General features: G+C 48.5%; 1 protein-coding gene across 2 annotated transcripts in view; it reads right to left on the bottom strand.

Moving 5' to 3' along the window:
• Window positions 1-15519: 15519 nt before the first annotated feature.
• The window catches only part of SLC22A14 (solute carrier family 22 member 14), a 30806-nt gene continuing 18839 nt past the window's right edge, over window positions 15520-27486 (bottom strand). The window contains exons 3-11 of one of the 2 annotated variants that reach the window (XM_074031691.1): window positions 26716-26819; window positions 26347-26501; window positions 24939-25107; window positions 20965-21085; window positions 20599-20696; window positions 20117-20331; window positions 18347-18455; window positions 17536-17736; window positions 15520-15858 (exon numbers count right to left, since the gene is read on the bottom strand). In XM_074031691.1, coding sequence (XP_073887792.1) covers window positions 15714-15858; window positions 17536-17736; window positions 18347-18455; window positions 20117-20331; window positions 20599-20696; window positions 20965-21085; window positions 24939-25107; window positions 26347-26501; window positions 26716-26819 — 1317 coding nt within the window. In that variant the 3' untranslated portion in view covers window positions 15520-15713. The remainder of the gene's footprint in view (window positions 15859-17535; window positions 17737-18346; window positions 18456-20116; window positions 20332-20598; window positions 20697-20964; window positions 21086-24938; window positions 25108-26346; window positions 26502-26715; window positions 26820-27486) is intronic. The other variant, XM_074031692.1, reaches the window with a different exon arrangement.

Here is a 27486-nt window from a genome sequence, read left to right as displayed (position 1 = left end):
AAATTTAAATGTATTAATATGATTAAATATATTACTCTATTTTATAACATAAAACCAATCTTATATTTCAGGAAGAAACTCAATCTGGTCACACATGTTTTTCTTTCAAAATGTATTTTTTTAAGTAAATATTTTGCACATTACCAGGGCTTAGGAATAACTTTTATTTATTTATTTATTTTTTTGAGACCGGGTCTCACTGTGTCACCCAGGCTGGAGTGCAGTGACACTATCTTGGCTCACTGCAACCTCTGCCTCCCAGGTTCAACTGATTCTCCTGCCTCAGCCTCCCAAGTAGCTGGGATTACAAGCATGTGACACCATACCCAGCTAATTTTTGTATTTTTAGTAGAGATGGTGTTTCACCTTGTTGGCCAGGCTGGTCTCGAACTCCTGGCCTCAAGTGATCCACTTGCCTCAGCCTCCCAAAGTGCTGAGATTACAGGCATGAGCCACCCACCTAGCCTTGTACTTTTAATAGAGACAGAGTTTTGCTATGTTGGCCAGGCTGTCAAAATGTATTTTTATTTTTAAATATCTTTCTGGATTTGATTTATCATATGTTGCTTAGGATTTTTATAATTATGTTAGTGAATGAAATTAAGATTTATTTTTCCTTTATTAAACTGTCCTAATCTGTGTGTGTGTTTTATTCAAGGCTTTGCAAGACTCATAAATTAGAAGTACTTACTCTTTTTTTTTTTTTTTTGGAGACAGAGTCTTGTTCCAGAAAAATTTCTGTAAGCTGAAGTGTAGTGGCGCCATCATACCTCACTGTAACCTGGAACTTGTGGGCTCAAGTGATCTTCCTGCCTCAGCCTCTCAGGTAGCTGGGACTTGTCCTCTTTCTTTTTTTTTTTTTTTATTTCCCCTCTTTGGGAATAACTTTAATGTCTTTGTAAACATGATGCATACCTATTTTTTTAAATTCCAACACTACCTTAAAATACAAATAAGAAAACATTTAAATATTTTCACAAAACCATCTGGTGGAAATCAGTCAACATTTTGATGAATGTAATTCTGAACATCCCTCTATGTAAAAATAAATTTCTGAATTTTACATAAATGGCGTACATACATTACATGTGAGGTTCTGCTAAACTGCTTTCTTCCATTATGTCATGGACACCTTTTCTTTTTTATTTTTCTTTTTTTACAGATAGGGTCTCACTCTGTTGCCCAGGCCGGAGTGCAGTGGTGCAATCATAGCTCGCTGCAGCCTTGAATTTCTAAGCTCAAGCGATCCTTCCACCTTAGCCCCCAAAGTGCTGGGATTACAGGCACGAGCCACTGTGCTCAGCCATGGACATCTTTTCATGTCAGTAAATATGGAACTTTCTCATAAATCGTACTGATTACTTCATCTAAACAATAGTGCCTCCTAGCCAATGACAAAGTTACTTACAATTTTTATTTTTACTGTAACAAAGCAATAATGAACATCCTTGTGCACGCATATTTTTATATTTGGGTAATTATTCAGGTAAATAGTGAAAGGGTATACAAATCTTAACTATTCATACATATTTCCAAACTCCCATCTAGAAATGTTGCACAATTTGCACTCCTACACCATTGCAGAGAGAATACCTTACTCTCCACTTCTCCACCCTCTGACTCCTACTCTTTCTTTCTTTAAAACTAACGTCCAGGCCAGGTGTGGTGGCTCATGACTGTAATCCCAGAACTTCGGGAGGCCAAAACAGGACAGTCACTTGAATCCAGGAGTTAGAGACCAGCCTGGGCACCATAGAGAAACCCTGTCTCTACCAAAAAAAAAAATGTTAAATTAACTAGGTCTGATGGTGTGGGCCTGTAGTCCCAGCTATTGGGAGGCTGAGGAGGGAGGATCCCCTGAATCAGGGAGGGTGAGACTGCAGTGAGCCGTGATCACGCCAGTGCACATTAGGGCAAGACCATGTCTCAAAAACAAAATAAAACAACAAAACTAATATCCCTATTGACATATGTCACATGCCACATAATTAACCTATTTATAGCATATACAGTTCAATTATTTTTGGTGTTTTCACAGAATTGTGCAACTATCATCACAACCAATTTTAGAACGTATTAATCACCCCCAAAAGAATCTCCATACACCATAGTGTCATTCTTATTATTACCAAACCCCAGTACCTGGCAACCATCAATCTACTTTCGATCTCTATAGATTTGCCTATTCTGGGCATTTCAAATAAATGGAATCATACAATATGTGGTCTTTTGTGGTTGGTATATTTAACTTAACATAATGCTTTCAAGATTCATCCATATTACAGAATGTGTTAATACGTCTTTCCCTTTTTTATGCCAAAAATATTTTATGGTATGGATATAGCACATTTTATTTATCCATTTGTCAGTTGATGAACATTTGAGTTGTTTTAATTTTTTGCTATTGTGAATAATGCTGCTATGAACATTCATGTACAGGTTTTTGTGTGGACATCGGTTTTTATTTCTCTTGGGTATATACCTAGGAGTGGAATTGCTGGACCATACAATAATTATGCTTGACATTTTGAGGAACCACGTTCCCTCTTAATTGCTAATATTATTCATTTGTACCTTCTCTCTTTTTAGAAAGAATTAATATTGGCAGGTCCATATAATTAATCTTCTTAAGTAATTACCTTTCGGCCTTCTTTATCTCCGGTATTACATTTTTGTTTTCTATTTCACTGATCTCTGCACTTATCTTTACCATTTCATTTTCTACATGTTTGATGAGCATATTTAACTTTTCTAACTTCTTAAACTAAAATACCTAGCTTATTAATTTTCAGCCTTTTTCTTTGTTAATATAATAATTAAGACTAAGTTTGCCTTGTTGGTATTGTTTTAGCTGTAATCCACAAATTTGTACACAATCATTTCATTATCGTTCAATTTCAAATATTTTCTAATTTCTGTAGTGATTTCCTCTTAGACCCAGCATTGCTTGGACATATTTCAAAATCTCCAAATCTCGTGGAGGTGTTACGTTTATCTCCTTGTTATTGAACTCTAACTTAGTGAGTCTCAAACTTGAGCCTTATCAGGATCACCTTATTAAAGCACAGACTTCCAGGCCCTGCCCCTAGAGTTTCTGATTCACTATGTCTGGGGGAGACCCTGCATTACAGTAGCCACTAGCCACATGTGGCCATTTAAATTAAACTTAAGCTAAATAAATTTTAAAATTCAACTCCTCAGTCGTATTATCCACACTTTAAGTGTTCAATAGCCACATATGGCTAGTGGCTACCGTATTAAACAACATTAATATAGAATAATACCACAGAAGCTCCTATTAAACTATCACAGTCTAGTTGAAAGGGCCCTGGAGGCACAGTCAAATCTAAGGTCTTAATACAGGGTCTGACTGACTTGCTCTTAACCCTGTACTTCCAACAGATGCCTTGGGTAAATCCGTTGAGCCAGATCTGTGGGCCTATGTCTGAGAGCCAGGAGTCCAAGCTCCATCCTGTCCAGCCTCAGTTACAATCTTAGCTCTGGCAACCTCACACCTATGCATGCTTCTGTAGCCCCCCTCTCCACAGAGCCAGGGACCACTGTGCAAACAAAAGCTAACTTGGATGTACACCTGCTTAAAACCTGTCAGAGGCTCCTTGCTGTCCTCAGCATAGGGACCTCTGAGCCTGACCAGAGCCCTGGGCATTCGAGATGGTAAAGGGTGGTTTGTTCATGTCCCTTCTCCTCTAGCCTGTGATCCCTGAGGGCAGGTGCAGCTCATCCCTGGCACTAGCAGGGTGCTGGGCAGAGTAGGTGCTGAGCAGCACTTGTGGAATGAAAGCACCAGGTTGGGGAGCTGCTGGGCTGCTGGGCTGCTGGCTGGGCAAGGCTGGGCCAGTCCCAGCCTACAGGGGCTGGGCTTCGGAGGGAAGGAGGATGGAGCTCCAGGTAAGGAAGTGGCCACCTGCCCTCTACACCCAGAGATGACACCATGTCCACATCTGCTCAGGTGAATGTCTCCTTCTTGCTCTCCCTAGAGCTGCTCTCCTATCAAAAGCTCCCAGCCAACCAGATGCTGCCTGGGGTGGACATTCAGCAGAGCGCAAATGGAGAGAGAGATGCTGTTTACTCAGAACCTGCTGCTGGAATACGCAAACCAGACCACTCAGGCTTGCCCAACGCCTGCCCAACATGGAGAGGAGGGCCAAAGTAGGCTGATTTCTGTTCTGCTGGGGCCAGAGAAGGAAAGACCTGGCAGGGCCCTCAGAAATAAGGAGCCCCTGCCCCTGTCCTAGGGCTCAGTCTCCCCTAGAAGAGACCCTGTGTGCAGAGAGATGAGGGCCATCCACCCTTACCTGCCTCATGAGCCCAAAGCTGGGTGAGGGGCCAGAGTGTGGGAAATCATGGAAGACTACCTGCAGGAGGTGGCATGTGAAGCCTGTATACTTTTTAATCAGAGGAGACGGTAAACACATTGATAGGCTGAGGGAATGCCTGATGGGTGGAAACAGTGAGAGTACCTGACACAATTGTAAGGAATGAGCACCATGGGCTAGAAGGTCACTAGGCTGTGGTGTGGAGCCTAAGGTGGGATGCAGATGAGGAGTGTGAAGGAGTGGCCCAGGGGAGTGTTGCCCACACAGCTGAAATCACCTTTATGAAGATTATGACAGTGAGAGAAATCTAACAAAGCTGACTCCATCCTGGTTGTAACCACACAGGCTAACTGTCCTCGTTCATTCCTGGGCATAGGCCAAGCTAACTATGCGACGAATATAGCTTATAGGTTTTTTGTTGTTGTTGTTTTTGAGAAAGGGTCTTGCTCTGTCACCCAGGTTGCCTCCCTGGGACTACAGGCATGCACTCTCATGCCCGGTTAGTTTATTTTTATTTTTATTCTTTGTTTTTGTTTTCTTTTTTTTTTTGAGACGGAGTCTCACTCTGTCACCCACGCTGGAGTGCAGTGGCAGGACCTTGGCTCACTGCAAGCTCCACCTCCCAGGTTCACGCCATTCTCCGGCCTCAACCTCTGGAGTAGCTGGAACTACAGGCACCCACCACCACACCCAGCTAATTTTTTGTATTTTTAGTAGAGATGGGGTTTCACCGTGTTAGCCAGGATGGTCTCGATCTCCTGACCTCATGATCTGCCCGCCTAGGCCTCCCAAAGTGCTGGGATTACAGGCGTGAGCCACCACATCTGGCCTATTTTTATTCTTATAGAGACAGGGTCTCACTATGTTACCCAGACTGGTCTCAAACTCCTGAACTCAAGTGATTCTCCTGCCTCAGCCTCCCACAATGCTGAGATTACAAGTGAGCCACTGTGCCTGGCCTTATAGTTTAACTTTAAAGCAAGGACGATAATAGCCCCTTCTCAAAACTAACCTCCTGCTTGTTTGGGGACCAAATCCACCTTTGTAAAACTAATGAAAGACCACAAGGTTAGAATTATGGTAGGGACCTGAATCCTGCTAAGCTCTAAGCATAGTAAAGTGATAACCAGCCATTGTTCCCTAGTTTGCTTACTGCTCAGGAGTCATGTAGCTGGAGGCCACAAGATTTATAACTTTCTCAATTGCTCCTATAGATAACATCACTATTGTTAAAACCTAGGATTGGTCTGTGAGATATTTTTCTGACTTTTGCATTCAGGCAGACCAAATGACACCACCTAGACCCATGACTAATACCAAGGAGCTGACTCAACAAGTCCTATGACCCCCCACCCAAAAAATGGCTCAGCATGTGAAGACAGTTTAGACGCTCTTATGGTTTCATCCCCAAACAATCAGTAGGACCCATTCCTTATCCCCCTGCCAGCCTAATTATGCTTTAAAGCCCTAGCCTCTGAGCTCTTGGGGAGGCAGATTTGAGAAATATCTCCCGTCCTTCTGCCTGACCATCTTGCAATAATTAAACTCTTTCTCTGCTGCAATTCTGCTGACTCGATGTATTGGCTTTTCTGTGCAGTGGTCAAGAATAACCCATTGGATTGTAATACAATGGATGGGTTTGGTCACTTGGCAGGTGACAGTCCAATGACCACAATCAAGGAGGGTTTAACAAGGTGACTTTATTACTTGCAACAATTAAGGAGGATGCCAGTGATAGCACCCAAGAGCAATGCCTCCCCAAATAATGGTGAAAACAGGGCTTTTATTAGGTAGGTGAGCCGAGTCATTGTATGTAAAGGCAGTGCAGATGCAGTCACCATTCATGCTTCTACATACATAGCATGTATAGAAAATGGCAAATAAGCTCCCCTCTTGGTGGGTGGGGTTTTTAGTATGATAATGAGGACAGTTCATCAATATTCATCTCCAACTCAAGTATCTCTGGATCCAAGTGATTTTTGTTTTTCCCCAGGGGCTGAGCTTCTTCCTGGAACTTTCTGAAACAACAAGATCTCAGGATGCAACAGTTACCTGTGGGTACTTTTCCAGAAGGACTCCAGAGAGGCCAGAAACAAGAGGCTGAGCAATGGAGCTCGGGGTTTCCAGCCTGGCACCTGGGCAGCTGCTGGGGCTGAGAAGCTGGGGCTGAGGTGATGAGGTTGTGCATGCCTGAGGTGCCTGAGGTGCCTGAGGGTGATGCAGGGACTGCCAGGAGCTACAGAAGGCAGGGCACAGATAAGACATGAGGCTGAGGGATGGGGCCAGGTGGCTCAGGGCCTGAGAGGAACTGAAGGGCCCTATGGAGGTGAAAGTAGGAAGAGGAGGGCAGCCCAATTAACCAGGGAGCAGGGAGCAGAGCTTGGGGGGAGTGAGGGAGGCAGGGATGGTAGGGGGAGTAGATGGCATATCATCCTGGTCCTTTCCCTGCACAGACTCCCACCAGCAGCCCTGGCCTTTAAAGGTGGCACTAGCCCCCTGCCATCTGTTGGCACTTCCCCTGTTCTCCTCAGGAACATCAGCATTTGGGGTCAGCAGGGTTCCCTGTGTCCCAGAGGCCTTGACTCAGAGCCCACCCAGAATGGACAAGGTTGCCTGGTCCCCCAAGGGTGCTGCTCCTGCAAGCCATAGTGGCCGTGCCTGAGCTGCAGCTCTCCACCAGCTGCGTGGACTTTGAGACCTGCTTTGTGAGCCAGCAACGAGTCTGGGAGGTCTACCAGATGCACCTGAGCAGCTGCCGAAGTTACTGGGCCACAGAAACTGGAGAGAAGATGATCCCCCAGGAAGGGTCCTGTCTTAGTCCATTTTCTGTTGCTTAGAATACCTGAAAGTGGGTAATTTATTTAAAAAATAATTTGTTTCTTACAGGTATGGAGAATGAGCAGTCCAAGGCTGAGGGGCTGCATTTGGTGAGGGCCTTCTTGTTGGTGGGGATAGTTTGCCTGAGTGAACACAGGGTATCGCATGGTGAGGGAGAAAAGTGTTCTAGCTCAGGTCTCTCTTCTTATAAAGCCAGCATCCCCACCCACATAATAACGTGTTAATCCAGTAATCCATGAATGGATTAATTTATTCATAAGGGCAGAGCCTCCATGACCTAATCATCTCTTAAAGGCCCAGCTTTCAATACTGCCACATCGGAGATTTAATTTCACCATGAGTTTTGGAAGAGACAAATGTTTAAAACATAGTGGAGCTCATGTATCATGTCCCTATGAGGTGGCTCCCCAGGGCTGGCACCATTTGAAATTCCTGCAGAGCAGCCAGTCCTCCAATCTCATGTGATCTCAGGGTTGCCCTGCCCTGTGGTGCTGAGCAAGACCAGAGGTGCAGACCTGAGAGGCAGGCAAGCCTGGGGGTGGCTGAAATCTTCCTGTAGTGGTACATGGGGCCACCTGTGCTCATGTTTGTCCTCCCTTCCTCTTGGAGCTGGCCAAAGACACAGTGACTTTCAAGGTCTCTCCAGTGGGCTGCTGGAGGTGTGACCCACCAATGCACTCCCAACCTCCATCACCTTGTAAGTTTTCTTCACTGCCAGTTACAGCCCCTCCCAGAGTCCCCTGCACTGCCCACAGAGCCTGGACATCCTGCCCAGGGCCCTTCCTAACCTACTACCTATAGGAGCAGTAAGCTACCACATTGATGGTGCAAGATGTGCTGGCAAGAAGGCCTGTACCCTGTGGTTCTGGGGCCAAGGGTCTTATGATGACGAGAGATACCTGTCCCCTCACCAGCTCTGAGGCTCTGCCTTATCCCTCAGCCCCAGCCCACAGCTATGGAATAAACATGGCCCAGGGCTGAGGAACAGGTCTGCTGGGCAGGGGGCTGTACCAGGTCACAGACTAGGGTGGTGGGGTGGAAACTGGAGAGGGGACAAGCTGGCACCTCAGGTCTCCAACTACTCTAGAACACCCCCCTGGGATGGAGGAGGCTCCTTTCCAAAACTGCAATATTTGATACAATTTAATATCAAAAGGAGAAGAAAAACTCCTGGAAATGCAGAAACAGTAAAACACTTCCTTAATCTGATCATGGCTATGTACAACACAACAAACTTACAAAAAACATCATGCAATGTTAAAATGGTGAGTGATTTCCCTTTAAAATCAGAGTCAAGACAAGAAATTCCTACACATATCACTTCTTTTCCATGTTGTACTGGAGGAACTAGCTAGTATAGCAAAGCAAGGAAGAGAAATATAAGACAAACACTGGAAAGGAAGAGACACTATTTAACAAGACTGTGGATATAAAAATCAACATGCAAAATTACAATTCTCAATACCAGCAATTAATGGAAAATGAAATTAAGAAAACAAAAACAAAAGACAGTGTTTACAAAAGCTTAAAATTATAAGGCACCCATACATAAGTAAAAACATACAAGGGCTCTAGTGAGAAAACTATAAACTAAAAGTTTACCAATGGACTTTGGAGAAGACAAATAAATGTAGAGATGATTTAACATGTTCTTGGTTTGGAAGACTCAATATTGCAAACTGTCCTTTAGCGTCACCACAACTCTGATCAAAATTCCATCACATTATTTGTTGTTGTGTAACTTCACAAGCTGACTCTAAGATTTAAATGGAAATGCAAAGAGCCAAGAAAAGCCAAGACCGTCTTAAAGAAAAAACAACATGGGAGAACTTGCTGTGCTAGATACCAAGAGGTTAACACACTAGAGTCCTTAAGAAAGTGCGGTATTGACAGAAGAATGGCCAGGTGACTGAAACAGAACAGAGAACCAGAACCAGACCCACATGTACAGTCACTTGATTTATGATGGCACTGAGACAAGTGGGGGGAAGACCATCTTTCCAATAAAGGATCCTGGAAAAATCAGGCATCCATATAAAAAAAAAATGAAGATGAAAGCCTTCTTCACATCATACATGCACACAAAAAAACCAGTCTCAGGCAGATTAGATATGTAAATATGAAAGGCAAAAAAAATTAGGTGAAAAGGCAAGCCAAAGGAGGGCAAGATGTTTGCAAAACAGATAAGATAATAATGGACTCATGGCAAGAATACATAAGGCACTCCAGTGAACCTCTAAGGACAAGAACAGACAACTCAAAACAAAAATGGGGCTAAGCATGGTGGCTCACGCCTGTAATCCCAGCACTTTGGGAGACCGGTGTGGGCAGATCACCTGAGGCCAGGGATTTGAGACCAGCCTGGCCAACATGGTGAAACCCCGTCTCTACTAAAAATATAAAAATTAGTCAAGTGTGGTGGTGGCATGCTTGTGATCCCAGCCACTTGGGAGGCTAAAGTGGGAGGATCACTTGAACCCAGGAGGTGGAGGTTGCAGTTTGCCAAGATCGTGCCACTGTACTCTAACCTGGGTGACAGAGCAAGACTCCATCTCAAAACAACAACAACAACAAAAAAAAAAATTCAAAAAACAAAAATGGGTGAAAGACTTGACTAGGTACTTCACAAAACAGAAAATCCAAGTGGCCAATGCATTTATGAAAAAGTTCTCAACCTTCTTAGGAAGGGGGGAAATGCAATTTTAAACTCAAGATACATCACTACACAGCCATAGATTGTGTAAAACTTACATCTGAAAAAAAATCAAGTATTATCAAAGATGTGACATGCATGAAGTCTTTACCCTGCTTTTTAAAAGTGTACATTGAAACACCATTTTGGATAATGGCTTGGCATATCTAGTAAAATTGAGTGATGTATTCTCTCTGACTCAGCATTCTTGCTCCCAGGTAAAAACCCTAGAGAAACCAGGGTGTCTGTCCTCCAGGATACAGTTACAAGAAGGTTCATACAGGCATTATTCATCATAGTACATTTTCACCATTTGGAAAGCACCAAAGGTTTATCACTTTGGATATGGATGAATAACCTGTGGCCCATTCATACAACAGAACATAGCATAAAAACAAACGACTTGCTGGGCATGGTGGCTTGCACCTGTAACCTCAGCTGCTTGGGAGATGGAAGTGACCAGATCACTTGATATCAGGAGTTCAAGACCAGCTAGGGTGACATAGCAAGATCTTGTCTCTAAAAAAAAAAAAAAAAAAAAAAATTGAGATGGAGTTTCACTCTGACGCCCAGGCTGGGGTGTAGTGGCACCATCTCGGCTCACTGCAACCTCTGCCTCCCAGGTTCAAGCCATCCTCTCACCTCAGCCTCCCAGGTAGCTGGGATTACAGGCATGCATCACTATGCCAGGCTAATTTTTGTATGTTTAGTAGAGATGGGGTTTCTCCATGTTGGCCAAGCTGGTCTTGAACTGCTGACCTCAAGTGATCCAGCCACCTCAGTCTCCCAAAGTGCTGGGATTACAGGCGTGAACCACTGTGCCCAGCCTCCAATTTTTTTTTTTTAATTAACGTGGCATGTGCCTGCAGCCCCAACTACTCTGGAGGCTGAAGCAGGAGGATTGTTTGAGCCCAGGAGTTTGAGGCTGCAGTGAGCTATGATGGATGAATCTCAGAGTTGAGTGAAAGAAGCAAGAGTTCAAACTGTGACTGCTCTTATAAAGTTCAAAAACCAGTAAAAGTAACCTATATTGTTAGAAATGAGTAATTACCTTGAAGGAAGGGGAGACGGTGACTGAGAGAGGAAGGAGGGAGCTTTGGGATGCTGATAATTGTCTGTTTCTTGATAAGGGCAATGGGTACCCAGTATGTGCTTTGTGATATTCAAAAAAACAGGGCTGGGCATGGTGGCTCACACCTGTAATCTCAGCACTTTGGGAGGCTGAGGCAGGAGGATCACTTGAGCCCAGGAAATTGAGGATGCAGTGAGCTATGATTGCACCACTGTATTTCGGCTTGGGAAAGAGAGCGAGACCCTGTCTCTAAAAACAAATAAACAAAAACACATTAAATGATTTATGCACTTCTACATGTGTTATTCTTCAATGAAAAAGTTTAAAAGATTACTGTAAGAATGTCAGGTGAAATAAAACTTACGGCAAAAAGCATTAATAGAGACAGGGGAGTTATATTTAATAATAAAAGAATCGAGCAACTCACTCCCTCTTGGGCAGTATCTTATTCTGATTTTACTTCTCTATTGTGTTCTTTAATTCAGCCACTATGGTGTCCATTTCTAGGATTTATGGGTGTCTTTTTCCAAGTTTGTGTCTTAAGGAGTTATGTGACTTTATCTCTGAACATTTTAAACAAAGTCTTTTCAGAAACAGCACTATCACCACTAGTTCATTGATGGCAAACCCTCCAGTGTATTCCTTCTGTTTTTATGCCATTTTATTTCTTCATGTGCTCAGTAATTTTTACTTACAAGTTCATTTTCATTGAGATTCATCTTCCTTAGAAGCCCTGTAAGTCTTGAGTTGCTGCAGCAACCTTGTTGTGGATTGCTTTAGTGTTTGCTTCTGCCAAGGCCTTACAGGATTCACAACTGTTTGTTTCTGGACTTGGGGCTTGCATTCATGGGGGGCTAAGTTTTCTACTCATGGTCTGGGGGCCTCATCCTGTACCGAGCTGCTTCACACTCACCCCAGGCATCCCCTCAACATGACCTCAAGGCCTTTGGTAAATGGTCAGCAGCATCCCATGTCAAGGATGGGGATGAAAGGGGATAACCTAGGACAAGAGGCTGCTGCCACATTTAGGCCAGTGCTTGAACAATGGTAGAAATATACAAACAGCTCAAAGAAGCAGGTGAGAATTCCACAAAGGCAAGTAGTCAGTGACCAGGAAATTAGAGCTCCGGAATTCACAGTTCACAGGCATCCACGGGTACCATCACAAGCTGCAAGATTACTGACCTCTCTCTCTCTCTCTCTCTCTCTCTCTCTCTCTCTCTCTCTCTCTCTCTCTCTTTCTGCACACAGGGAGGCCCCTGCCGACATGTCGACACTGTCTATTGTATCATAAAAATATCACATGTGTGAGAAAGAGAATTTATTGACAGCAGACAATTTCATACAATTTTGGCATTTAATTTTAGTCATTACACCAAGATACCTGTGTGATAAGAATGATGTGTGAGACCCACAAAAGGAATGTTCTAGTCTAGTACTATGTAATAGAACTATAATGTAAGACACAGAAGCAAGTCATGTATAGTTTTAAAATTTTTGGTAGTCACATTTCAAAACATTTTTAAGAATAGGTGCAGTTCGGCCGGGCGCGGTGGCTCAAGCCTGTAATCCCAGCACTTTGGGAGGCCGAGGCGGGCGGATCACGAGGTCAGGAGATCGAGACCATCCTGGCTAACACGGTGAAACCCCGTCTCTACTAAAAATACAAAAAACTAGCCGGGCGCGGTGGCGGGCGCCTGTAGTCCCAGCTACTCGGGAGGCTGAGGCAGGAGAATGGCGTAAACCCGGGAGGCGGAGCTTGCAGTGAGCTGAGATCCGGCCACTGCACTCCAGCCTGGGTGACAGAGCAAGACTCCGTCTCAAAAAAAAAAAAAAAAAAAAAAGAATAGGTGCAGTTCATATACACCATGGAATACTATGCAGTCATAAAAAAGAATTAGTTCATGTCGTTTGCAGGGAAATGGATGAAGCTGGAGACCATCATCCTTGCAAACTAACACAAGGAACAGAAAACCAAACACCGCATATTATCAAAATAATAATAATAATAATGTATTCACTAATAAGTGGGAGTTGAACAATGAGAACACATAGACAAAGAAAGGGGAACATCACACACTGGGGCCAGTCAGGGGATAGGAGGAAAGAGGAAGGAGAGCATTAGGACAAATACCTAATGCATGTGGGGCTTAAAACCTACATGACGGGTTGATGGGTGCAGCAAACCACCATGGCACATGTATACCTATGTAACAAGCCTGCACCTTCGGCACACGTATCCCAGAACTTAAAGTAAAATTAAAATAGATAAATAAGAATAGGTGAAATTAATTTTAATGTTTTATTTGCTCAATATATCCAAAATGCTGCCATTTTTACATATGATCTATATTATTGAGATATATTGAAAAATATTGAGATGTTTTATGTTTTATATTGTACTAAGCCTTTGAAATCCAGTGTGTTTTTCACAGTTGCAGCACATCTCAAATCAGACTAGCAACATTTGTTGTTGTTGTTTGTTTTGAGACAGAGCCTCGCTCAAGGCTGGAGTGCAATGGCACGATCTCGGCTCACCTCAAGCTCCGCCTCCAGGGTTCAAGTGATTCTGCTGCCTCAGCCTCCCGAGTAGCTGGGACTACAGGCGCCCACCATGCCTGGCTAATTCTTGTATTTTTAGTAGAGAGGGGGTTTCACCATGTTGGCCAGGCTGGTCTCGAGCTCCCAACTGCAGGTGATCCGCCCACCTTGGCCTCCCAGACTAGGCACATTTTAAGCCCTCAATACCTACATCTGGTTAGTGGCTGCTGTATGGGACAGCATGGGTCTAGTCCAATAAAATACGTAATGTCAAACTCTAAATAATATTAGCCAGGCTGGGTGCGGTGGCTCACGCCTGTAATCCCAGCACTTTGGGAGGCTGAGATGGGTAGATTACGAGGTCAGGCGATTGAGACCATCCTGGCTAACACGGTGAAACCCCATCTCTACTAAAAATACAAAAAATTAGCTGGGCGTGGTGGTGGGCGCCTGTGGTCCCAGCTACTTGGGAGGCTGAGGCAGGAGAATGGTGTGAACCCAGGAGGCGGAGCTTGCAGTGAGCCAAGATCCAGTCACTGCATTCCAGCCTGGGGAACAGAGAGAGGCTCTGTCTCAAAATAATAATAATAATAATAATAATAGCCATTGATTCAGTAAACAACTAGATAGGTCCTATCTGGAACTGACTGACAAGCCTTGGCCACCTAAGAAAAATTGAAAGCGTGTAGGAGTGCAGTTGGTCTTGCTGACAGCCACAGCCTGTACAACCAGCTCCTTCACACCCACACTGCCCCATCAGTTTTCTGTCCTGACCCCTGTCTTCCTCCTGTCCCCTATGGCACTAGGTGATTCCTGGCAAAGTAACTTGAGGAGAGATGTTTAAATAAGGCTTATATGTTGGCATCACAGCTCACACACAGGCCTCTGCCAGAAAGAGCAACACAGACTTCTCCAGCATCCTGTGGTCCTACGGACAGATACTTCACAAGATCCCTTTCCGGGCCCTTCAAACCCCACTTTGGAGACCATACTAGGAAACCCAGTTAAGAACAGTAGGCTCAGAAAATGACACTGAAAGGGAAAGGCATGGACACCAGCTTCTTGGTGCCCCAAAGCTTGGGAGCACATGCGCAAAGCAGTGTGCTGGGCCAGAGTGCCAGGAATGCTGGAGGCCACTCCCTGCTTCACCGGACTCCAACCTGCCCGGGAGATCCATGGCCTTGCTGCCCTGGCTCCATGAGAACTGACATGCTTATCTGTCTTCCTCCTTCAGAGGCAAAAAGGAGTCGAACCAGAGCTATTCTCTGCAAGCCCATGATCTTCCAATAAACTAGGCAAGCATGGAGGAGGTAAGACAGGCCCCGACTCCTCCTCTCCCAGGGAGAGAGGAGGTAGTGCCGAGGGTCTGACCCAAGGACTTCACAGTCTGGTTGAGGAGTCCTGGGCCCTGCCTGGCAGAGCCCCCATGCCAGCTGGGAAGGGCAGAATCACCTGCAGGGCAGTTAGGATGTGAGCTGGGGTATGGGGGTTTATCCTCAGAGTGGTGGAGGCCAGAGGTCAGCTAGGATGGAGCCATCAGGAAAGCATCCCCAGGGATGTGGACTGATTTGGGTAATTCCCAAGGCCATGTTTATTTGTAGCATCAGTGAAAAGATGGTGAGAAAGCCCTGTACAATGGGACAAATGAGAGAAGTTCTCATTGTTCCTTTACATTCCATCCCTGCCCTGACTAGTGCATAAAATGGAGCTTTGAAATCTGTCCTCAGCCTGTGCTTCAGGTGGAAACCCGCCATGCTAGCGGATGCGTGGACTAGCAGGTGTGGTTGGTGTGCAGACACAGTCTTGCCCTCGCTCCACCTCTGGCCCTCATTGACATTGCCCTCCCCACTCCCCTGCCCCCATCCAGAGAGCTCCTTACTGTCCCTGAGTGATTAGACAAAGACACTAAGGAGTCTGTCTAACCCATCCTCCTCCAGGCCAAGGGCCTCTGCACTCTCCACACATGGCCAACTTTGACCCAGCCATCTCAAGACCAACATTGTACCTTTATTGGAATGAATCACAGCAGAGCTCCCGCAGAAGGGCGGCCATTTTTTTTTAATGTCAAGTGCTGGTCCGGGAGCAGGACTGATCCTGCCCCACAGACTGAACTGGGCCTGGAATCTGTGGCCTGGAATCCACGACCCCATACTTGGCCACTCAATTCCAACCCAAGATGGTCTGGGGGCCTGGCCCTCGGGGAGCCTGGATGTTTGCTTCCTCTTTATTGATCCTAGGCAGGTTTGGAGACAGGGTATGGGAACAATCTCAGGATCTGGGCATTGAGAACGACGTTCTTGGCCGCTTCTTCAGACATATCATCAGATGACATATCATCAGATGATGTATCCTCAGGCGTCATGTCCTTGACCTTATTCCTGAAAGAGCCATCAGAGGATAAGTCCATCAGAGGATAAGTCCAGGGCCACATCTTTCCAGAAGCTGAGAAAAGCAGCGGCTTGTGCCTTCAGCAGCACCCAACCCTGCGTTCCCAAGAGGTGAGCCTTTCTCACTCCGGCAGGTCCCCAGTCGAGCTTTGCCAGGAGCCTCCAGAATCAGGTGTGCTCCAGCTCCCAACTCTCGCGAGACCCTTCTCTTTCCTGTGTCTTTGAAGTTGGTCCACCATCTTCACTGCTAGCATTTACTGAGCACTTGCCACATGCCAGACCCTGTGCCAGCTGCTTTATGTAGGTTTAATCCTCTCAAAAAAACCCATGGGGGATGGCTGGGCTACATGGCCTTACCTCTCTGTGCCCCAGTGCTCTCATCTGTAAAATGGGGATAGTGATAGGACCTACCTTGCATTTGATTGTTTTAAGGATAGAGAGAGATAAGGTATGTATAGAACAGGGTCTAACACACAGCAAATGTTCAATACATCTTAGCTATTGTTATTACTCCGTTCTCATTCCACTTTGCAAATGAAGAAACTGAGTCTCAGAGGTATGAGGTAACTTCTCCACGCACACACTAGGAGGTTGTGGCACAGGGGACCTGTGCCCATAACCACTATCTGCTCTCCCTGTGCGGCGCTGAACTTCCTCTCTCTATGGTGGGGCAAGTTTCTATCTATCCTTCAAAGCCCTACTCAGATGTCACTGTGACATTTTCCCCGACTCCCCAAATGAACATTCTTCCCTTGTTAGGTTCCTATAGATCCTGTACATCCCACTGTCAGAGTCCGCTAGCAGTAGCTGTTTGCATAATCTGTCTTCACATAAGCTATGGCTTTCTCAAGGGTGGGGAGTGCTGACCTCTGACCTTTGACAGTCAAGCCCTGGCACAGTGCCTAGCATGTGTGATTCGAATGAGAGCAGGGCGGGAGGGCAGTAGGAAGATGGTAGGGAAGAGGGCAGAGAAAGCCCAGAGGCAGTGACTCCTGTGGCACAGAGCAGAGGACACTCTAGGGCCCCGGCAACTTCTGCTCCATACTGCTGCTCGGGTCCCCTCAGGTCCAGGGAGAGCATGTTCATTGGCTCAAATCCCAGAAGGGATGGTTCTGCCAATCATGACAAGTCTTTTCCAGGGGACACTTGGGAGATCAGAGGCCAGAAGTGCCCACGGAGGTGTTGGGTGGAGCCCAGTTCCCAAATGGGGTCCTGGGCTGCTGGGGCCAAGAGGCCAGAGTCCTTCATCAAGACTGGGTTTTTTATGAGGAACTAGGAGTTCACACAGGAAAAGAGATGTACTCAGAGTTGGTTCCAAGCCAGTCCTCTGTCCCTGGGAGGAGAGGGAGCCTCTGGCAGGAGTGCCCCTGGAGGGTATGCCCAAAAGCAATGCCCCCATCCAGACAGGCAGGCAGGGGCAAGGAAAGGAGACGACACGGCCCAGCCCGGGTCAGGAGGGGCAGCAAGATGGGAGCTGGCAGAGGCTGGGTGGGAGCAGGTAGGCAGCAGCAGCCAGAGGAGAAGGGAGACTGCTGCAGACATGGCAGCCTTCAGGTCACAGGCTCTCTGGCAGAGGAGCGGGGATGGACAACACCCCACATGCTCTCTGTACCAAGGCTTCAGAGCCAGGCCCCATGCTGGCACAGCCCAGGAAGCTCCCACACCTACCTCATCTGTGGGGAGTGGTCCAGGCTGTCGAAGAGGGGCTGATCTCGCGTTTCCGGTAGCAGGAAGGAGAGGGAAAAGGCCACGATGGCTAAGACACAGCAGAGAAAGATGGGCAGGAAGGAGGGGGTCTGGTTGATGATTGTCAAGGACAAGATGGCTCCAGTCGCCGAGGCCAGAAACACCAGCCCCAGACCTGTCGCCCTGAAAGTGGAGGTGAGAGCTCCTCTGAGAGGTCTGTCGGGTTCAGAGGCTGGGCCAGGCCAGCAGCTACATGAAACCCCACAGCCTCCAGTCTCCACCCTGTCCCATCCTCACTGTGTGATTCCAAGCAGACAATAATTTCTTCTGGGCCTCTTCAAGGGAGGTGAGGAGGGGGAGAGGCAGAAACCATGCAGCATTGTGTGGAAGTGCAGGGAGAGGACGCAGGCAGTGATGCCAGCCAGGCAGGAAGATAGTGCTCCCATCACCAACCTCAGGGAAGGATCTGAGCCTCCGAGTGGCCCAAACACTTTGCAGGCAGTGAGTGCAAGGCAGGGGCTGGAGTCAGGCTGCCTGGGTCCAAATCCCAGCTCTGCTGCTTGCTCTGTCTGCCCTTAATCGAGTGCCTTCATCTATCTGGTCTTGCATCTGAAATAGGGTTAGCGATGGCATTTGGGGGATTTTCTGGGGTGTTTAAATGAGATCACTTATGTAAACTGTTTAGCACAGTGCTTGTCACCAGGCGAATGTTTGTCTTACTTGCTGCATTAATCTTGTCATTGTCAGTCCCTGCCCATGCCGCCATGGCCCCCTCACCCACCAGACCCCATACCTGAGCACGGTGGGGAGGAGCTCGGCGGTGTAGAGGAAGAACACAGTGACAGTGGCAGCCAGGCTGAACTCTCCAAGTGTGAGCACCAAGATCGTCATGGATTTCAGCCCTGTGGCCGGACAACGTGGTCGCCTGAGTCTGAGGCCATCCTCCCCTGGGGCGGGTGAAGGAGGCCCGCCCATCAGCTCTCCCTTGACCCCTCCTAGAAGGCATCTGAGCAGCCTTCCCTACCACCTGCCCAGTTGGCCAGCAGGCTCAGGCATTCCATCAGAGGAGGGGCAAGCTGTCAGAGGCCCAGTCAGTCCAGAAGGCAGGACATTTGCAGTGCAGAGTTGGTCAGCAGGGGTGGGGAGGTCCCCTGGGACCCCCATGGCCTCTCAGGCCACTGTCTCCCATGCTACACCTAACACCCCCATCTCTGCCTCCAAGGCTGTGTCTTTGTTCCACCTCCTCACCCAACTGCAGCTTCCTCACCCCACTGGGGATCCACTCAGGGCCAGGCCTGTGTCCTCTGGGTTGGAACCCCTGCTCAGGGCTGTACCACCAGGGCTCTGCAAGGTGCTCAGAGTAAGGGGGTGTTTCGTTCCTGGGGCCTGAATGGCTGGGATAGGTCCCAAACATTCCAGGATGTTTTCTGGCCAGCTAGACAGGCACAATGAAGGGGAAACTGGAGAAAGCCCATTCCTCAGACCTGGTGAAGCTGGGGGCTTCAGCCCCTGCCTGCCTGCCTGTCAGTCTCTGCAGGACCCTGCCCCAGCCTCACTCCCATTCCAGTCCTGGCTTTTCTTGTCTCTGGGATGAAATCAGAGATCCAGTTTTATCTACTGGGGAGTCCATTGCTAGTTTCTCTCACACTTCTGAGTTTACATATTTCTGCTTGACTCAGCGTAGACCCGCTTTTTTAAAAACCACCAGGCAATAAACATTCAATAATAAATTTGTTTCCACATTTTGTGTTACCCAATCTACACTGCCAGCATCTGGGAGTGGAAAGGTCCTAATCCAGGCACACACAATTCCAACCCTGGAGAAAGGGAGGGAACCCCTCCAGAGGGCCCGGATGTAGCCTCCGCTGCCCTCCCTGGACTGTGAAAAGGCTCTGCAGGCAGTCATTCTAAGCACGTGTGCTGCACAGATCGCTCCAGCTCTAGGACCTGTGGCGTATCCACTGCTTAGGGCTCTTTGAGATTCTGAAGATAACACCAGCCCTTCCTGTTTCCTTTTCTAGTGCTAAGCCCGCAGGAACGCAGCACTCAGCCCCTCTGGAAAGGAGGGGCCTCCATACAAGAGCTGTTCCTGAGTGCTGAGCCCCACATGACACTCAATTTTCAGTAAGCAGGTTATTCCTGGCGCAGCTACAGAGAACAATAGGCATTTCCCAGTCAAAGGGGCTACAGATGACAGGTGGGCCTGGGCAGCGGTTGAAGGAATATTTTTGCCATCATCTATTCACATGTAACCATTAGACCTACTTCTAAGGTGGATTGGAATGTGGTGGAAGAAGGCTGCTGCCTGCTGTCCTCTGGAAAGTACACCCTCCTTCCTCAGGCCTCCGAGAGAGTGTGGGCGCCCTGTCTGGGAGACCCCACCCAGGAAGGGCAGTGCTCCAGGGACTGGAGGTGCTGGGGCCTCTGTGGGGTGGGTGGGCTATAGGTGCAGGAGGCTGATTCCCAGGGTGTCTAGGTGGCTGGCCAGCGCGGGCGGCAGTGGGGAGGGGTTTTGAGAAGCAGGAAGGCGGTGGGCAACCCACGGGGGAAGGATGAGCTGTACCTTCAGGGAGGAAAAGGAGAAGCAAGCACCAGATGATGGTTTGGAGGAGAGTCACAGCCAGGCTCCACTTCCTCCCAATCTGCTGGAGGAGAAAGATGCAGCACAGCCGGGCAGACACCTCCATCATGCTGGGGACCACATGTCTGAAGTGGACGCTCACGCCCAGCTCTCTCATTCTCAGGCTCAACGTAAAATAGGTGTAACTGACGGTAAACCTGGATGAAGCCAGGAGGCACGTGCGCGTGCATACACACACACACACACACACACACACACACACACACACACACGGAGCCGGGAATAAAGACAGAGGCACAGCAGCAAGGGTCAGGGTAGGAACGGAGGAGAGAAATAAGCACAGAGACCTGTGATCTGTGTCCTTGGGCTGCCTCCCCTGCAGCCTGACCATTCCCATCCTCTCCCTAAAGTTTCCAGCCTGCGCACCTGTTTGCAGTCCCTGCCAGCGGGCCCTGGATACTCACCACACGCAGCTCATCACCAAGATCACCTTGCAGAGCTGCCTATTCTTACAGAAGTCCAGGACAGAGGCCTGAGTCACCTTCTTTCTGGGCAGCTGCACCTACAGAACAAGCAGAACCAGTCAGAGGCAGAGCCAAGACCCCAGCTTGCTCCCCAGCCCCACAGCACCCACAAGGCCTGCCTGTCCCTGAAAGTGCCAGCTGGCATCTGGTCTTCCCTGGCAGGGTTCAATTTTGCTGTCACCATTGTCCTTAAGCAGTGGACTGGGGGCACCCTCTGGACCAATGTCCCACCTGAAGGGATGAGGAGGGAAGGGGCCCTTCCACAGCCCATTGCTCCGGCCCCACTCCTGGCTGGAAGCCCTTTACCTCGTCCAGCAGATTTGAAGGAATGGTCTTCTTGTTCACACTTGCAGCGTAGCACAGCATCTGCTTGGCCTCCTTCACCTTCCCTTTCATCATCAGCCACCGTGGGGACTCCGGGAGAATCCTGCGTGGCCAGCCCCTCTCTTATCTCATTGTTCTATGATGCCCAGAGACCCCTGCTGGCCCTCTCGTGGCCTCATCTGTGGCCATCCTGTGCCAGCATGAGGTGATTCAGATGTCAGGGCCTTGAAGGCCACCACTGACCTTGAGCTGCCCTCTGCTCCTCCCCGGCAGTCAGCCCTTCCCCTGTCTAAGCCTCAACTGGCCTCCACTGCTGCTAAGTGACACCCTGACCACTGGCTGCCTCTGTCTCCAGCCTCCTTGATTTGCCCTCGGTTATCACCGAGAGCTCTCTCCTTTTCTCTCTAGGGGGGCCATCCCTATCTGCTCAGGCACACTGAGGGCTCCGACCTCCATGCCACAGCCTCTTGTAGAGCTCCCATGCTTTTAGTTGGAATTTCTCCTGTTCCCTGTCTCCCCAACAGCCTGAGGAGTGTGAGGAGGCAGGATCCTGGGTCTGACCCCAGTGCCCAGCACTCTGCCTGGGTGAATGGAGGGGTGAGTGAAGGTCTCTACTCTGTCCCGTCTCTCCCCTGCCACATCTCTATTGCCTTTGACCTCAGAATAAGTCCTCTCTGTTTTTTCCCATCCTCTCAGGCTGTCAGAATCCACACAGATTGGCATAAAAAGCACTTATGTGTGAAAAATGGTGCTCAGTGCCCTTGTATATATAGTCTTGTTTAATCTTCATCCAAACCTGGACCTAGTATGATTATCCACATTTTACTCCCAGGCTCGAGGAGTAAAGGCTTGCCCAAGAGCACAGAGGCAGAGCTATGTACTTGGGGACTGGTACAGCCTCAGTCCCCTAAGGTGGTATAACTTTTTGATAAAACTATGCCTGCTGATTTCTTACACCACCACTCCCTCCCTGAGCACGATTCTGGCTGGTTGCCATAAACACATACTCAAGACACTAGAGACAACTTCATTCCTTATACCTGCCCTGCTCCTCCTCTCTCCCACCAGGGTTCAGCAATCAGTCATCATTTTCCACTCTAAGGCTGTGGAACTCTCCTAAAGAAAGTCATTAAACTGAGACTTCTTCAAAAAGATGGGGGATTGGCCTCATGTCCACTGAAAAAACAGGAACAAAAAAGGATACCAACTCTCAAGGGCAAAGAGAATGGGAGGGAGGACACGATGGGAGAGATGTAACAAATGCACTGAAGAGGTCATGAACAGAATGTTGACATAAATATGGACAATAAAGATATTCTCATGAGGTCTCAGATGCAAATGAGGAACTATTAGAAACTGGAGAAATGGCAATCCTTGCTACAAAATGGCAAAGAACTTGGCTGAACTGTATTCATGCCCTAGTGTTTGTGAAAGAAGGAACTCGTAAGTGATGAAATAGGACATTTGGTGGAAGAAGTCTCTAAGCAAAATGCTGAGGGTGCGGTATGGCTTCTCTTGACTACTTACAGTAAAATGTGAGAAGAGAGAAACAAATTAGAATTTATAATTAAAAGGGAAGCAGAACTTAAAGATTTGTCAAATGCTCATGTTAGCCATGTTGTTTATTCATTTTCCATGAATAACAAAGTGTGTTTGGGAGAAAACACCAAAGATGTGGCCAAGCTACTGTTTGGTAAGGAGGCTAGTACAAATCAGCAGAACTAACCATGGAGACACTAAAAGAATAACCCCAAAGATACATTAGAAATCATTGGTACTGCCCCTCCTATCACAGACCCAGAGTGCCAAAGCCTAGGGGACATAACTATGTCAAAAGAGGGACCTTGAGCACCCATAGCCCACATTGGTGCTCATTGCTAACAGCCTACCAATAGAGGCTGGAAATCCAGTTCATGGAAGGGACAGGGTCTTGAATCTCTCCTCCTCACTCCCCATACAGGTCTCATCTACTCAAGCTAGGCAAAGGGGAGTTCAAGAGAACTCCTTAGACAGATGAGGGGACTGCCTTCTAAAAAAGGACATCTACCATCCCACTCTGGCTGGAACTTGCTAATTCAGAAACATGGGGGCTTGCGCTGGTGTTCCAGACAGTAAGAGAGATTATAGGAGAGTTAATATGTGTCACCTGGAGTTTGAGGGCCTACAGAAACCCAGAGAATGATGCCCATCTCTCATCTGGGTATAATGAAGGCAGAAGGTTGAATGGAGCAGCCCACCACAACAGGGTGGAGGCTGGGGAACAGTGGGGTTTTTTGGCCAAGTGGACCCTGCTGTCTTAAAGGCACCCCATGTGCTGGGATGAGGAGATCCCTACACAAAGAGGCTGTGGGGTGAACTGCCAGGGACAGGAGCTGAGGGAGGTCACAAACAGAGCACTGGGAGCATTAGGAAATTCCAGTGCTCAGAAGACCCACGAATGGACCCAAGAGTGATGGCATTTGAATATCTACTCTACAGAGGACCCTGAGAGACTATAATAGCCCCTGCCATGTCAGTCTTTGGTCTATTTTATCTGATGTCCCTATCCCATGCCTAGAACCTGGAAAATCAGAACGAGGAGATAGGAGGAAGAACAATAGGTCAGAACAGACCTCATCCCCCTTGGCCACTATCCTGAGCGAGGAGCCAGGAAAAAGCTGTGGATCTGATGTAAGATTAAAGTTTTTAATTGAACTGGACTGAATGTTTTTTTTTAAACAGGGTCTCACTCTTCTGCCCAGGCTGGAGTGCAGTGATGCAATCATAACTCACTGCAGCCATGATCTCCTGGGCTCAAGTGATCCTCCACCTCAGCCTCCCAAGTAGCTGGGACTACAAGTGTGTGCCACCAGCTCTGGCTAATTTTAAAATTTTGTGTAGAGGCAGGGTCTTGCTGTGTTGCCCAGGCTGGTCTCAAACTCCTAGCCTCAAGCGCTCCTCCCACCTCAGCCTCCCAAAGTGTTGGGATTACAGGCATGAGCCGCTGCTTCCAGCTCCCATGCTGTTAACCCCATCCTTTATCATCCTTACTACACATGGTACAGTTAAAATGCAGGGGCTTTGGAGACGGCCCCTGAGTTCAAATCCCAGGTGCCCCACTTTCTAGCTGTGTGATGTTGGACAAGTTATTTCCACCCTCAGAAGCCTCAGTTCTCCCTCCTCCCCACCTCCCATGACATGGGAGTAGCATACTTCTTCTAGAGGGGTCAAGATTAAATACAATAATGTCAAGATTAAATATGATCATTGTTTCATGCAGAACTGCCTAACCCTTCACACGTGAGTTCTTTCAGCTTCTTCTCACCTCCCTCTCGGCCTTCTCTTTTGTCCCTCTCTTTTCCCCACCTGCCCAAGGTTAGCTGTGGCATCTCACTTTTGTTCTCAACCCTTATTCCTCCAAGTTTTGCCCCATCAGTTGTCCTCTCCCAGCCTCAATCTCTTAGGTTCCTGCCTGTGACTCCCCCACATTCAAAACATCTGATACTCTTCCCTGACTCTTAGTTGCCCGTGTAAATCATCCCTTTCTCCCTTTTTCTATGAAAGTCATCTCCTGGCTGAATTTCTTCTGCTCCTAGTCACTCCTTAACCCTCTGCCACTGCAGTGAAGCCACCTGAAGAAAGTCACCAAGGCTGGCAGACCCTTTCCCAGCCTCACCCCTCTTGCCTTCAACACTGACCCTTCCCTTGTCCTTAAACCCTCGGCCTTCAATACTCTTCCTCCTGGTGTTCTGACCACCTCTCTGACATCTCTTTGAGGGTCTTCTCTGGGTCGGGGAGGAGATTAATGCTGAGGTTCAGAGGCTCTGCCCTTGGTGCCTTCCTATCTCATCCCATCCACAGGCACTTTCTCCCAGGGGAAATCCCACCCATTCCCACATTTTCAAGGACCCTCCACTCTCATCGACATCCAGCCCATCAGACCCAGCCCTGTACATGCCCTGTACTCGCTTGCTCACCAGATATAGGAGATGAGGGGGACCGCAAGTGCCCCACCCACCAGAAACAGCAGCCGCCAGTGGGGAAGACTGTAGGCGATCCCCGTCAGCAACATGGCCCCAACAGCGAAAAAGCAGTGTTCCAGGATAATGGCGTGGGCCCGGTGCTCGCCCACTAACCACTCAGTGGCTGTGCAGAAGCCAAGAGGACAAAACCATGGTCACTTCAGGGTCCCCAGGGCTGCCCTTGCATTCAGCCTTCCTGGGTATCCCCACCTCCTCTGGACAGTTGAGATCAGGCAAAGCTGCTTCTGCTTGTCTCTGCACTGGGTCCAGAGACAGCCCCTCAGAGCCTGGTAGAGCACTTCTGTTCCCGCCAGGGCACACCCTTGTCTCCTAATCATACACACAGCTTCCTTCCCACTCCACCTGGCTGCTCCCTCTGCACACCCGCTGTCTGACCATGTGCCTCTCATAGAAAAGACACAATACCAGACACGTGGCCCAACACACGGTCAGGGAAGGAACCGCTGTCCTTGTCTTTGTTCTGAGTGTATTCGTGCTTTGGCCACCTAGGCCTAAGGATCCCAATGAGAAGAGGTTCTCCTGCCAGGAAACCCTGAGCAACTAGGCAGCTGCAGCTATAAGGCTGCACTGGGTGCTTTAGTATCTCATAGGCCTGGGTTGAAGTCCCAGCTTCTTCACTTAGTTGCTGTGTGACCCTGTGCAAGTTGGTTAACTTCCCTGAGGCTCAAGAGTCCTCCTCAGCTGAAGGAGTAATAGAATACTGCCTGCTGAAGAGAGTCGCATCAGGAGGAAATGAGACAATGCATATAAAGGGCTTAGCAGCTGCCTGGCTCCTCTTAGCAGCTATCTGGTTCTTTCTTCTTCTTCTCCTTCTCTTTCTTCTTCTCCTCCTCCTCCACCTCCTCCTCCTGCTCCTTTTTTCTTTTCTTCTTCTTTCTTCTTTCCTTCTTCTTCTTCTCCTCCTCCTCCTCCTCCTTCTCCTCCTTCTTCTTCTTCTTTTTTTTTTTTGAATGGCCTTTCTTAAGGGCTCAATAAATGTAACTCATGGGACTTGGGGGTATGCAAGGAGTGTGCGGTGGAAGGTGTGGGGTATGAGGGAGTTAGGAAGGAGATGAAGGTGGAAGAGCAGTCAGGGTACTGATTCTCTGGCATCTCCAGGCAGCCAGGAATGGAGATCCCTTCCCCTTCTGCCTGTCCAATTAGGCCCCTGACTCTGTGTCCTGTGGGCTCCCAGCAGGTGCCCACGCCACCACACACCTGCCACGCCCTCTTGCAGCCATGCCACGCCCCCTTGCCATCTGGCTATGACGTCACGCCCCCTGCCACTACTTCCCCTTGTCACCCGCCTATGCCACCATGTCCCTGTGCCACCCCGCCCTGCCCCATTGAGGCCCAGTCTCACCCAAAGAAATGCTGCTGATGGAGTAGCCCACCACTGACTGCGAGATGCCAAAGCGAAATAACAAATACAGGTGAAAGCTGTTCACGAAGGCTGTCCCAAAGCCGAAGATGATCAGCCCCAGCAGTGACAGCAGGATGGCAGGGTAGCGGCCCATCCTACAGGCGTCAAAGGGAGGCTGCACCAAGCGCACGGATCTCCCTGTCCCTGGCTGGCTCCAGCCTGATATACCTGGGCCAGGCCCTGAGCCATCCATGGGTCCCTGGAGAACCCTTATCCTCACCTCCCTCAGCCTGACACACTCCAACCCTGAATGCCCATGAGGAGGAGGTGGGATGGCTCGGGGGCCAGCAGAACCTCCTGCGGACTCACTTGTCAGTTATGAGCCCGAAGATGAGAGAGCCTATCAGGATTCCTGCCATGAACATGATATGTGCAGTGTCCTTCTTCGTCTCCGCGTCACATACCAAGTCAAACTGTGGGTCAGACACAGGGATTGGTCACGGGCGCCCACCTTTGGGTCCAGAGACTGAGCCTCATCCCAGGGTGGGACTTATAGGCCAAGGAGACCTGGGGTAGGGGCAGGTAACTGTGTGCGGCGTGCCTCAGCTGTTGCCTCTGCTCTGCTACCTCTGCAACCCCTCCAGCACCTGCTCCACCCTGAGAGCTGGGCCTGGAGAGAGTGACAAGAGGCACAGGCCAAGATGTGTGGCGGGGGCAGGGGGTAACTGAGCAAGGGCAGGAATCAGTGCAGACCCTTTCCCAAAGGCAGATGCCAGGCCCATCCTGCAGATTCATGCTAGTGTGGTCTGTGTTTTAAAGGGCCTAGATTGCAGCTCGGGTTGGGAAGCCCCGTAAGAGATGCCTCAAAGCTGCTTCTTTCCCCGAGCCCTACTTTTTATGAGTTCTAAGGTCAGAGCCACAACTACAGGAGCGATTTCTTGGACAGATGGAAGGAAACCCTGCCGTGCAGTACCCATCTCTACCCCAAATGTACTCTACAGATAGGCAGGGCAAGCACTGGGCAGCAGGAATCCTAATTTTCTGCCCAGGCCCTGCCTCTGCAGGGTGACTTCAGGCCAATGGCTTCCCATCTCTGAGCCTCGGTTTCCCCACCTGTTCAGTGAGGGTGGGAGGCACAAC

The sequence above is a fragment of the Macaca fascicularis genome, chromosome 2 (genome assembly GCF_037993035.2).
Source record: "Macaca fascicularis isolate 582-1 chromosome 2, T2T-MFA8v1.1".
Lineage (NCBI taxonomy): Eukaryota > Metazoa > Chordata > Mammalia > Primates > Cercopithecidae > Macaca > Macaca fascicularis.
The sequence above is the reverse complement of the archived record's forward strand: the minus strand, read 5'-3'. Positions and strand labels throughout refer to the sequence as shown.